At 42.2% G+C, this 13,858-nt stretch overlaps 1 protein-coding gene across 1 annotated transcript in view; it reads right to left on the bottom strand.

The window, feature by feature from the left end:
* slco5a1 (solute carrier organic anion transporter family member 5A1) overlaps positions 1 to 6,493 on the bottom strand; it is a 43,260-nt gene extending 36,767 nt beyond the window's left edge. The window contains exons 1-2 of the mRNA XM_028569764.1: positions 6,405 to 6,493; positions 4,471 to 5,906 (exon numbers count right to left, since the gene is read on the bottom strand). Of these exons, the coding sequence (XP_028425565.1) occupies positions 4,471 to 5,428 (958 nt within the window). The 5' untranslated portion in view covers positions 5,429 to 5,906; positions 6,405 to 6,493. The remainder of the gene's footprint in view (positions 1 to 4,470; positions 5,907 to 6,404) is intronic.
* Between the last annotated feature and the right edge of the window lie 7,365 nt (positions 6,494 to 13,858).

The raw sequence follows: 13,858 nt of genomic DNA, 5'->3' as shown, positions 1-13,858 counted from the left end.
TAGGCAGAACAGGACACACAGTTTAATGAAAAATCACTGAGTGAGCACAGAAAGAGACGTGCCAGGGCCACGACTGATAATCCTAACAAAAACATAAAAACACAGAGAGGTATGATTGTAAACTAATTGATAATTTGTTTGTTTTTTTCTCTAATCTGGTAGGGACGCATCAGCTACACAAAACACACTTTAGGAGAGAGACAGAGCATCGGTTTAGAAGTTTGTCAGAGGGAGAGAGAAGAGAACACACAAAGCTCCTCTCTTCCTAAAACTGGGCACCACCTCTTTAGTAAATAAACAGCCTTCTGCGGTCCCACTGAGTCAGGCTGGGGATACATCAGAGGCCCTTGGTTTAGAGTATCTAAAAGAACAATAATAATGCACAAGCACCAGTAACACACACCAGTATGTTAAGTTTCAGAGTCATCTGCACTGTAAAGTAGTTAATGCATGCAGAGGCAGCAGGACATGGTCAGCCAGGAGACTTAATTAATCATAGCCTGCATGTAGAGGGTGGTTGCATGTATATGTATGAAAAGAGGCTGCAGAGTCTAGACAATAAAAAAGGTTATAAAAGAAAAACTGTGCATAAAGAAAGATGTATCGTTTGCCGTAAGATAAGTTTGTACACCTCCTCTGGAAGGTAATGTGGACATGCAGACAGCAATCTAATCAGAGCTGACCTCTCCATTCACCCCACATCAATAACAGCTTCTCAGCATCATTAGCTTGTAAATCACAGAGGTCGCCAGTGGAAGAAAAGAAAAAAACGCCCCCTCTCATAGCTGGAGGTCACAGCCACTGTACGCAGCTTTTAACGGATCAACAATTTAATGAGGAGAAATCTAGATTATTGATCATTTAGATCTGTGAGTCACTGTTGCAAAATCAGATGGAGACAGTTTGTTAGGGATTGGAGGAATAAACAGCAGAGACAACAAAACAAGAACAAAGGCTGGGCAGTGTTTGTCACAATTCGTAGTACAAATGGGAAACAATCAAGAACAGAAACCTCATCTAGTGCAACTTGCCACCTTCATTCAAGATAGAGCGGCTCCTCAGAGAAGGGCAAAGACAAATGTTCACCATAGTAACGCCAAGAATGGTATGTTGTAAATATGTCAGAGCAGAGAAAAGACTAAAGAAAGGGGCAGAAATGTGCGCACGGTGGCTACTTCCACTAGCCTAGAAATCTAGAAGCAGCAAATTTAATTTGCAGCCAGGGGGGTCTAGGCACTCTCCGTTGGCTTGAGAGCTGGAAAAACCAAACTCTGGTCAGGCCAATCACATCGTGTATAGAGTCGGTGGGCAAGCTTATGGCTGCTGCTGCTGGGAACAGCAGCAGCTTTTCTTTGAGAAAAGGACAAAGAATGGCACTGAAGTCATTCTTAAAAAAGGAAGATGTGTTCGGAGTTTTTCTGACTGGATACGGCAAAAGTTGAATCTATTAACTAGCTTTGCTACCTTCTTTGTTGCTCTGCCTGGTTGTAGGGCTATCCTATTACGTGCAGAGGTAATTTGAAAGACAACCCTTTATCCCGCCCCTCAGATTGAGCCCTGTCAATGGTGAGTTCCCAGACCCAACATCTTGATGTGGGTCTGGCTTGTCAGGCTATACTTCCACACTCAAGCTACCAGTTCTTGTCTTTATACTCTCAAGAGCAGGAGTCTTCAACATTTAAGCCAAGTGCCCCTTACTGAAAGAGAGCTGGATCAGGGACTTCCTACTACATATATTGTATAAAATGAAGTTGCGTATTAAACTGGGGCTACAATAACATGTAGGGCGGCCTAAAGCCTTACGTACCTTTTTAGTGCATAGAATACTAAGCTATTAAAATATTAATTGGCATGATTTTATAAACCATCTTTCATGTGGTACAGTGAATCTTTAGGATAAAAAGTATCTGGGGATGACTATCTTAAGCTTGATTTATAGTCCTGCCGATGCTCCATGCAGAGCTTTTGCTCAGAGGAAATGAGTAGGGAGGGAAAACGCAACACTACGAAGCCACGGCCGAGCGACGGGTTACATTTTTCGAGGGGTGCACATCAGGCTACGGGGTAGGGCCCGTGTCTCCGCGTACCTACGTACATAGCCACGGTGTAGATTTAACACAGAAGCATAAATCACGCTTTAGGGACTACCTTACCTATAGGCCAGTAAGCCTATCATCAGTGAGGATTTATATTTGCTAATAATATGTGGGAATAATGTTTAGACATTTTAATTTTTTCCTTTTTTTTTTTTTTTTTTTTTAAACAAAAATTGGGAAGCCCTCCTGCAGTGACTCCAAGGACCAAGAAAAGCCCTACTGTGTATGCATGCATACACAAAGATAAAAAAAACAACAAACACTATCTTTCTCTTCCTCCAAGGGCACCAGAAGTACCCCTCAGTGTAAACCGCATTGTCCTACAAAAGCACGCAGCTCCTCCCCTCTGAGCCAGTGTCAATTGAGAAAGGGTTTACATTCAAGGGTGTGGGGGGAAAACCATCTCAAGGTCCTTTTGGGGGAAGCATCCTGAAGATATGGGTAGCCTATATCTCCAGAAAATTAGGCTGGAAAAATATGAAAATGGCTTGGAAGATTTCTAGGTTAAAGGGCGGAATTTTCCCTTCTTGTGGGGAGAAAAGGGGGATGGGTAAAGGTTAAAATGTCAACTCTGCAACCCAACAATGTGTTTTTTTTTTTTCTGGAGGTGAATTAAAGATGTATGACGGCTGAAGGTGGATTTTAATCAAACTAACCTTAAATATATATAAAGATAAACCACCTGGACCTCATCCGTGGCTGATTTGTGCACAAAAACCAGAATATGCCTCAGAGAATGTTAAAGATAAAAATGTAGTCAAAACACCCAGATGAAAAAACTGAAACCCAGTTACCATGGTTATTCCCACTTATCTGCTCTCTGGCATGTCAGAACATGCCTCTGTTTTCCCAAACAGGCTTTGCTGGAACAAAACAGATTATTCCTCAAGTAGTCCTCTGAAAACAGCCATCAAGATTGCCTGAGCTAATTTTTGATGCACATCTGTACAAGGGGATGTCTTGACTGGGATGATGACTCTATGAGCCTTCTGAGGCCTGGTGCGTTTGCTCTGGAGTACCTTGCAGAGGTGAGATCACAGCAAGTCTGTGTTTGGGATTATTTTCTCCTTGTTTTTCTGCCTGGTTCAATAGCTATGCTGCATTGGCTCCCTGTGACGCAGGGATCTGATCAATACTGGGTCTCAGGGGCAGCGGAGCAGGCAGCGAAAGGACTCGACAGAGAATATGCTCCATGGGCTGTGTAATGTCGTGATCAAGGGATGGTGTCAGCACCGTGGCTAATACTGTGCAACCATCTCAGCGTTGTTTTTCATCCAACAGGGTGCATGCAGTCATCCTCACATGAATATACATAGACCAAATAGGAATAAAATAAAATACACCTGCATATAACTCACATACTGAAACAATTAGTCAATTAATCGGTTAGCAGATCAATTGAAAATCAATTTAACAATACTTACAAAACAATTAATCATTAAGTTATTTATCAAGCAATGATAGGCCATTTTTCACTGTTTTCTAATATTTTTCTTGTAGTGTAAACAATTTGCTGATTTTTCAAAAATATTAATCAGATTATCCAAGGATTCAAATAATCATTAGTTGCAGCCCTACACAAAAGGTCAGTGGGACAGCGTAAAGACACTGCACCAGATTAAGGGGTACCCCATGTCCCAATAACCCAACTACAGTGTGCAGACACACAGGAGGATTACTTCTGCATTCATGAACTCCTCTATGAGATATGTACAGTATGTGGTATGCAAAACCATTAAGGCCAGCTAAGCCCCAGCACACCAGATAAATTACATGATACCGGTGAAGAAATTGATGATTGATTTTTGAAGGAATACAAAAGGAAATATGCTACCACTCGAACACCACAGAAACTAGCCTTTTTCTTTTCTGGCTAAACATCAGAGCATGTTGCTTTACTGCTGCGCGCTGCGCGCCACACACACACACACACACACACACACACACACACACACACACACACACACACACACACACACACACACACACACACACACACACACACACACACACACACACACACACACACACACACACACACACACACAAGTTTAGCTTCTTTGATTAAATCAAAAGGACAGAGGGACGGTGGTGGCAAGTGCATTGTTGAACTCTGTGGGTACATGCATGCACATACGTACACACCCTACTGATAAACATCAGCAATACCAAACCAGTTAACAGCTGTCTCCTACATTTATCAATGCAAACATCTAATGCATTTATAGTGGGAATGAAAACAGCTGGGATACTTGACACTAATTGTTAGAGATAAATAAATTTGACTGCTTTTGTGAAATAACATTATTCATTCACTTTTTATAAAAGGTCAGTCATAAGCATGGAAAATAAAATGGATTACAGGATGTGTTACCTAGGTAGAGAGATGCATTTTCTTTCTTCACATTGTCATCCAGGTAGGTGGGCCCCAGGGTATAGATTGGCGTCGACCCCATGCCTACAAGAATCTGGGCGCAGATGAACAGAGTCACATACAGGTTGTGCTCATTGCCTTCCTGGTCGCGTGGGCACGATGCCACATTGAGCTCACGCCCACTGCTGTTGCCGCTCTGACAGAGGCCTTCACGGCCCATTGAGGAGTTCATCTCCTGGATTTGGTAAGGTGGGGAGATGAAATGGGGCAAGGAAAACAATGCTGCCCCTACAGCAATGACCACACCACCGACAGCCAGCCAGCGAGGCCTCTGACCTCTGCCACCAAAGTAGGAGATGAAGACCACCACCAGCAAGCTGCCGATGTCAAAGCAGCTGACCAGCAGGCCGGACTCAGAGCTGCGCAGACTGTAACGCTTCTCAATGGTGGTGATGACACTGCTCAGGTAGCCTGAAACCATCAGGGACTGAATGAAGGTCAGGTAGCACATGCAGAACAGGAAGCAGCGGGAGTCCCTCAGGATGAGCCGCACATACTTCCTGGCTGGGATGCGGATAAGGCGGGTGAGAGAGAAACCAAGTTTTTTACCCCCGGAGCCAGCGGCCCTGTTGCCCTCCAGAGGTAAAGAGCTACTGAGACCCACCATGCTGGAGGCAGAGGGGGAGAAGTCGGTCCTGGAAGAGGGAGTCTCTGCCTGGCTGGAGTCTGGGGTTTTGGGCTGGAACTCGCTGCTCTCCTCCCCGACCACAGAGGCATGAGTGGTTTTGACCAGCCGAGGCTCTGCAGCCTTTCGATTTGGCTGACATGGTCCATTCAGGATGGGTAAGCTTCTAGATTTGAAGCAGGTCTCTGGGTCCATGTACTGGTCGTGGAGCTCCCGGATCTCCAGACACTCAGACAGGTCACTCCCTGTTTCATCATTGTCCGATGAAGTCATGGTGCAGCTGGGGATGCAGCTCCTGGCTGTACTGAAGAGTCAGTCAGTAACTAGTGCCACATGATGACACAGTGGAGGTGCTGCTGGAGGAACGTCTCTGCCCTGCCAGTGGGACTGGGTCGGACTGAACCCCTCTAGTTATGTGCATATTCTGTTCCACATAGCTATTTAAAGCAGCTCTTCTCTGTCAATCTTAGTGCCAAATTATTCTTACAAGACCCTAGCCAGTAGTGATATCTTGACTGAATACAGAAGAACATCACCTCCCTTAAACACTTAAGAATATTGTCTAATGAGGGAATTGTTTGCAATAAATAGCTCATAAGATTAAATAAAACACGAAGAGATAACAAAAAGGTGCTGTCTTCACAATGTTCCCCTAATTTAGGATCCCATATGGATGTTGATTTTATGGCTCTTTGTTAGATAGCTTGATCATAGGGGTTTTGTTTCCTTTGTCCCATAGCTGTGCAGCATCCTAGAAAAAGGAGAAAAACATTCAATTAAAACATTAACAAATATATATATTTTTTTTTTAAATGACCAAATTAGACACACTTAGATACCTACAAAATCTAACCCTTATCACTTCTGGCATTCTGGTAATATGTCCACCCTGGATTAAACTGGTTACTTCATATCGCTAAATTGTTAGACACAAAAAAATATTACACCAAAAACAAAACAAAACTACACGAACAAACAACTGCATCGGTGTGAAACTGTCGCAGCCGGTAAGGCTAAATAACACCCAGCTTTTCTTTGTCAAAACGAGAAATATACCTAGAGAACAAAAGACCACGCTGTCCAAACACGTCTCAGTCATGACTTTGTAAAGAAATAAAATCCAGATTCAATACGAGACATTTCTGAAATTATATGACAATAATCTCGGCCTCGACTACTAACGGCGACAAACATTATTTGACATAACTTCTGTTAAAAGGCTAGAGGTACAGAAGGCTGTAATACTCACACAGGACAGAGGGAGGTAGCCTGTTGTTCTCCACGGAGCGGCCACTCAGTGAATGAAATCTGTTTGATGCGGATGGCTGCTGCCTGCTGGTTGGCAAATGCTGCCTTCATGGGCTGTCGGAAATAGTACAATTCAGAGTTTGAAGCGCCAATAAAGTGGAGGAAAAAAACGCTGAAAGGTTTAAAAAGTGATATAAGTGATGACTACACAAAGGAATTTAATCGATACACGTATTCATCAATTATACTAGACACAAGTTACCCTTGCACACTTACCCATAGTATTTTTACGCCTTTAACTCAAAGTAGATATGTGCTATTTGTTATAAATGTAAAAACAATCACCAAGAAACAAGTCTCGCTTTCTCGTCTTCTTCGGTGTTATTTTACAGACACATAAACATAGACACATAAATATATGACAACTCTTATTTACAACCTTCAAGATACCTTGTACAATCCAACGACGAGAAGGCAACTTGAATGCAGCAAATGTGTGGGTGAAATTTTTTCACATCAGCCATATTGGGACTTGTAGTTTCTAACGAAAGTCAAACGTGCGTTTAGCTCTCTATCAAACTACATGTAAAACTGATAAGAGTAGCAGCCAGCCTCGGACACATGAGCCACACCGAATACTTCTGGAAATGCTAATAAATTCATATTTTCATTCAGTTAATTTTGAATAACCTAACTCTAATACTTCATATACCAGCATGCTTTTCAGCCCATATGTTGGCTTGTTTAGTAGACACATACGTCACCTGGACAGCTGGGGCCCTTGTTGACCCAGCAGTGATTGGTAGAACTCGCAAGAGAAATACACAGTTTTAAAAGCTTTTAGCAGTCTTGGATTCTTGACTGGAAAGTTTATGAGGAATCAGCACGATGGAGAAACCAGAAATGCCCACTAACTCCTTCAACCTTGCGGGTTTGTGCTAGTAGGGCGTGGAGTAAGTCAATGGATGAGATTTCTCCATCCCCAAAATAGTGCAGGGAATGTGGTAAACCTACTTGCTAGAGGGGTACTGGCCCATCAGCAGGGCAGGGCTCTCCAAGGTGAGAGAACTGTTCGAGACCATGACCTTATCCAAGGGGTAGTGGCTCTTAGCTTGTTGGCGGGAGGACTACCTCCCCTTGCCCATGCCATGTACTTGAATGTGAATCAGCTCTATCGGCTCACATTAGAGGCCTATAGCACGGCTACACTGGGTGTTGATGTCCCTGTGGTACCTTTCACATTAGATGTGCATAACCAGAAACGGTTTAGGATCTTTGGCATAGCCTCTGGAACCCGTGGCCTAGAAAGTTTTCGGTCCAGCCTGATGATGACGGAAATGTCATTATAAATCAAACCCATTAGGTCACAGACATTCGAACAGGGAACAACCATGGAGATGCAAATCTCCCCTGACATCAACCTCATGGATCACTACCTGCCTCCGCAGCCAATGAGCTCCACCCATGGGCCTTAGCTGGGTATCATAGTCTCAACACATACATGTATGATGCTACCCGTGTTCCCATCCAGGCCGAGGTCATTCCTGTGATTCTCGAGTACCTGGCTATATATGGCTGTACTATTTCTCCAGCAAGGAGCTGCAAGTCGGAATGACATCATTAACCTGATAGTTCTAGGGGTTACAATCCTCACCTGCGGAGGTAGTATCACCAACGCCAGTCTGAAGAAGATTATCACATCTGCAAGCCAGGAGACCTTAGACAAATGGGACATGGTGACAAAGGGATGGTCCTTCCTCAACCTTCACTGGGCTCATCAAGGTCAGACCTCCCAGGATAAGAAGGCCATTTTTTATGTCCTGGGTCAGTCTGTCAGCCCTGTGTCTCTCAGACTGGCTCTTGCATGTTAGCAAAAGTTGAAGATGCTCACAGGGATTGTGACTATCAATCGAGCCAGCTCTAGGTTCTGAGACTTCCCTGTGGAGGATCTCAACAACATGATCACCCATTTGACAGGAGTAAATGAGCTTGCCCATGTTAATGCCTTTGCAGACTACTTGGAATCCCCAGTAATGCTAGAGGCAGACAGATTGGCAGTGGGTGGACTTTTGCACTTCGTCAACAGACTCAGGGGTACATGAAAAAAACAACCTACCCCAATCTCTTGTACACTGCCTTGCAACTGTCAATTCAGGTTGATGGAAAAATTTCCCTACGTGGGTACAAAGATGTTGATAGCTTAACCATCAAAGCTAGGCCAATCATTGACACACGGGTCACAGCATACCTCATCAAAAGAGGAGCTCAGCAGTTTCCCTGGTCCCCAGTTCCAGTAGCAGATGGGGTTGAGATTCCTAACATCCAAGGCAAGCATATCTAGGTGCACGGGGGAAGGTCATTTAGGGTTATATTTGAAGGCTTGTATCAAACATTAGTACTGTCCCCCTGAGATTAGCTTTATAGGTGCATCAAGTTTATCCATTGTGTTCTCCTCGACCATGTCAATTTGACTTATTAGTTTCATTCCTCTGGGATGTCACTCTTGTTCTGCTCTGCCCAAGGGCTTGGGTAGTCTGGCCATTACGGAAAATTCATAATGTTTTACAAATGTTTTCTAGTCTTAATGAGAAAGTGCTTTAACATAGTACAGGAACCACTCACCATTAACACACATTCATACACTGTGGCTGAGGCTGCCTCACAAGGTGCCACCTGCTCATCAGATAAACATTCACACACCGATGGCACAGCATCAGGAGCAATACAGAGCAATACGGGTGTCTTGCCCAAGGACACCTCAACATCAAACTGCAGGGCCAGTGATTGAACCACCAACCTTCCGGTTGGTAGGCGACCGCTCTACCACCTGAGCAACAGCTGCCCCATACTTTTTTTTTTTACTTTGAGTAAATACTACAACATCCCCTTACTGTTGTATGCAGTATGCATATGATTGGGACATACTACTTCATCATAACATTGCACCTTGAACTTTGACTCTCATGCTCATATATGCTATATCAGAATAGCGAGAAAAGCATGCTTGCATACTGTATTTGACATACTATGTATTGGGACATACTAAATATTTTTCTGGCATGTATGGGTATTGGAATGCTGGGTAATAACTGGAGAGAAAAACTAATATTTAACATATTGACAATGGGCTCTGATCCTGATCCAAATTATTTGGTCTTACTGGTAAGAGTATGTTATTAGAGCCAACGTCATCTAAGCCAGATATTACAAACATTTAGATCACAGAAATGTCAGAAAAAATAAATAAAATTATTATTAAGCTTATTTCCTATTTCTCCCGCCATCCCTTCGGAACCACTGATATAAGTTTTCACTGAGAGTAACAGGTTGAAAGCAATACATAGACTTCACCAATTTCCACTGTGTCTGTCTCATTGTGGTACAACCCTATGCTGTCAGAATGATGTGAATGTTGCTATAATCTATAAAAGAGTATATACATAGTGACTGTAACATCATGAGATAGAAAATCAAAACAGGCATTTGGACAGGCCCTATTAGCTGACAACAGAAGTTGTGTTCAAGTACAGGTTCTCTATTTCAGATTTCCTTTTCATACTTTATTTTGTGCACGTACTACATTATCTATTTCATGATTTTTTGTTGTTGCTGGTATGGTTTGGTTTTGCACCAGGTCAGAGTGCAGGGTCACCAAACGAAAAGTACATTTAATAAAGATTCAGTGACTGGCTCAAGGGCACTACAGCAGCGCAAACTCTTGACCCTGGTTCTTTCAGGTGAAGGATAGGGGTTTTGTGTGACACACATATTTATAAAGTTGCATTTGTTATTATGTAATTGTCCCATACTGTATATATTCAGTATCCACAGCAGATTTTTCAGCCAAATGCCCTTGATTTAGAAAAGATAGGGCAATTACAGAGACATAAAGTTCTAATGGAGTACAGTACAGCTTTGGAAGAAAACAGCAGCAGCAGAACAAAACATGTCTGTTTTTGGTGCAGAAAAAAAAACAGACAACTTCCCATGTTAACAAGTGAGCCAGAACAATAGAGACTGAACAAGCATGCTTGCATTTTTAAAAGGGGGGTCACTGCAAAGCATTCCTTCATATCTTAATGTTTCCCACAAACCATTGCCAACTAGTTATTGCTGTATTGCATTTCTCATATACCCAGCAATAAAATATGCAGTCTCTTATTAGAACATCTGTAAAAAACGGGTTATTGCTTATAGGGGGTCAGAAATCAAACCTATTTAAAATATCAACATTGATAGGCAATATTCAGACCAGACCTGTCACACAGAAATTAATCATTCCCTGTAGGATGGTGATTACTGTTTTATAGAGAGAAAATTCAATACATCTGTAAACCCTCAAAACAACTGTCTTGGATGTTACTCTGTAAGTGATGTATTTACAATGTGATAGGGCAATGTACTGATTTTCGAAACCTAGCACTGCAACGGCGAGAAATACAACACCACCCTCTAGTGCACAATCTAGTTCAATGAGGCCAGGAGCTGCAGAGTGCTTGTGTTTCTGAACATGACCAGAAGATGGTACTCAGTCCTCAAGATTGTTAGCCTCAAACAGAGGGCTGGGCTGCTTGGTATACATCAAGCAGCAACCAATTTTACACATGAAGATCAGTTTAATTGCCACGAGAGCCCAAACTGTTTTATAAAACTGTATAAAAATTGTCTTAGAAACCAACCCTAATGATCTTACCGCGTTGCCTCAAAAACAACAGACAGAAACCTGCGTTACAAACCGGGGGAAAGGTGTTGGAATTATGTGAGTTTACCAGTAAGGCAATATCAAACGAAAGACAGTATTGAGTTGCATCAATTTTGACAATTCTTTTGAATCTGGCCCTCACTAGTTGCCAAATTTTGTGAAAGTGCATTAATAGATCTCTGTAGTACCACCTTAAATTATTTGAAAGTTTAAAAAAATCAAGCAAGTCTTTTTTTTTTATTTTATTAAAATATAAAGTTAAACTGGCTTTATACAAAATAAAAAAATAAAAAATAACTTTAGCACTATAAACTAATTAACAGCCAATAATATTACTTTGATTTTGGCATTTCATTTCTTTTATCTTCCCTTTACAGCGATACACATTAAATTCACTCTTTACAATGTCTGGTCAAAGTGCTTGTTACAAAGAGTATGTCAGTAAGTGTGCCCGTGTCTCCTTTCAGTCCATGAGTGATGACATCATCATCCCCATCATCTGCAGCTTGGTCTGACACTTCCCATGGCCTTGGGTTGGTCTCCCCCTGCTCCATCCCCACACTCTTCCTGTTAACCATCCCAACTTTATTGACATTACAGGAATCACTAATGAAACCCCGTCTGTTTCTCAGCTGTTGTGTCTGCCTATGGAGCTATTAAAGGGAATCACACACAAAATAATGCATGTGTGCATGTGTGCACATAAATATACTGTAAGTTCCCATCCCCCCACCGTTCACATCTACACACGCAGCCTTTTCCTGTACATAGCCTTGGCTATCATGTCCACCAATACGGGAAAATGCAATAATGACAGAAATTGAGGTTTGTGCATCTGTAACTGGAATTCAGGAGTGCTTCTAGGAGTTCCATGACTCCAGGATACCTGGCTTATAAGGAAACATCATTAATCCTAAATTAATAATAATTTTATACATCCTGAAAAGAGGTGAAGCAAACATTCCAATCGTCTCCGACTGTTGCACAGCTTCATCAGCTAATGGCTTTACAACAGCACTCAAAGATATAGGTGGACTCAATGCTTGAACTATAACCCTCTGTGGTACTGTTTTACCACATTCTGTTAAACCGGAAAAGGCATCCTTATAAATTAGCAGTCTTCTTTGCGCTGCTTCCTAAGGTCAACATTCTCATGTTGTGGACAGGCTCCCTGGTCTGTAGTCAGGACTACTCCCCAAATTAGGTTACCAATTCAGAAGGGCTTGCAACTGGAAACTTTGCAACCCAGAGAACAGCTGATACATATGAATAAGACAAGCACATCAGGACAGAAGGGTGGTGTAGTAATTGTGTTAAAAAGTGCAAGGGCCCCAAAATAAAGACCCCCAGTATAAGCCTGTGGAGGCCCCCTCACTGTGCAGAGCAATCCCAGCAGATTGGGCCCCATGCTTATGCAAAAGTCCTCAGCCCCTCCCCTCAGGACCCCTCACCCTCAACTCTACCATTACCTCCAAAAGCCTGATTGATAGGCCAGGTCACCCAATGAGTGGACTTATAAACAGGTCCCCCATGACAAAGGCTGGCTGAATGTCCCTTTCCTAATAAATCATGAGGACATTAACAAATATGTTCCTTGCTAAGAAGTGCACAACAGCTCCCTTCTCTGTAGGGATCTTTAACACTGATAACACATTAGCAAAGACGACCCGAGAATTCTCCCCTGCTGAGGGGAGCATTGGAAAACATTTAAATGATTATGGATTACTGCTTTGCTAATTCATTATATCAAGAAAACATAAAAAAGTAATATACTTCTTCTTGTGGGATAATTACTGATTTAGCAGTATTAAATAGAATGTTAGCAGTCAGTTACACAGATCTGCCATCTTACTTGAATTTAATACCTATAATTAAATTAAATGTAGCCTAAATGAACGACTGAAGCACATGTGAATCAAGATGTTAGATTTTACAAAAGTCTCATTATTGTCTATGACATTATCAAGATTGTTTGCAAATTAATTTTGAGCTAAAACTATGGTAGCTCATTATATAGTAATCTTCCCATAAATCAAATTACCATCTCAACACCAGTTACATTTATTTATTTTTGCCATAATCACATTATTTTGATTTTGAATGTATGAGAAACAGACAGCCTGTCAGTCATTTTACTGTAATTTGAATCAAAACAGGACTAAACATGCAAGTGAATAAACTAAACTCTGCTGTTTAATAGACAGCAACTGATGGGCTGCTGCTGCTATGAGTTTGAAAAAGCAGTTTAGCTGCATACCCTACTTCCAGAAGAAACCCTGAGTTTACTGTAAACAGAGGGCTGTTTCAAGCCCTCCGCAATTCCCCTAACACATATGGAAATGGGCCATACCTTTAGGGCTTTGTCCTCCTCCAAGAGCATCCACACAGCCCTCGCAATGTTAAAGGAGGGACTGCCAAACATTTCCTATTCATGGGACACAGCTACCTCCATATGAATGGAATAATTGCCCTTTAGCTTAAGCTACCAGCTGAAGTATGTGTGGGATTTTTAAGCCCTTGGGCTAAGGTGATCAGCCACCTAAGTAAAGGGTGTGCTCTATCATCTGTTGGAGAAAAGGAACTTTTGACTGCTGGAGTATGTTACATAGGTCCCAATATAATGCACAGTATGTGTGTGTGTGTGTGTGTGTGTGTGTGTGTGTGTGTGTGTGTGTGTGTGTGTGTGTGTGTGTGTGTGTGTGTGTGTGTGTGTGTGTGTGTGTGTGTGTATGTGTGTGTTTGTGTGTGCTGTA

Source organism: Perca flavescens, chromosome 22, assembly GCF_004354835.1.
Source record: "Perca flavescens isolate YP-PL-M2 chromosome 22, PFLA_1.0, whole genome shotgun sequence".
Taxonomy (NCBI): domain Eukaryota; kingdom Metazoa; phylum Chordata; class Actinopteri; order Perciformes; family Percidae; genus Perca; species Perca flavescens.
This window is presented reverse-complemented; position numbering and strand designations above follow the sequence as displayed.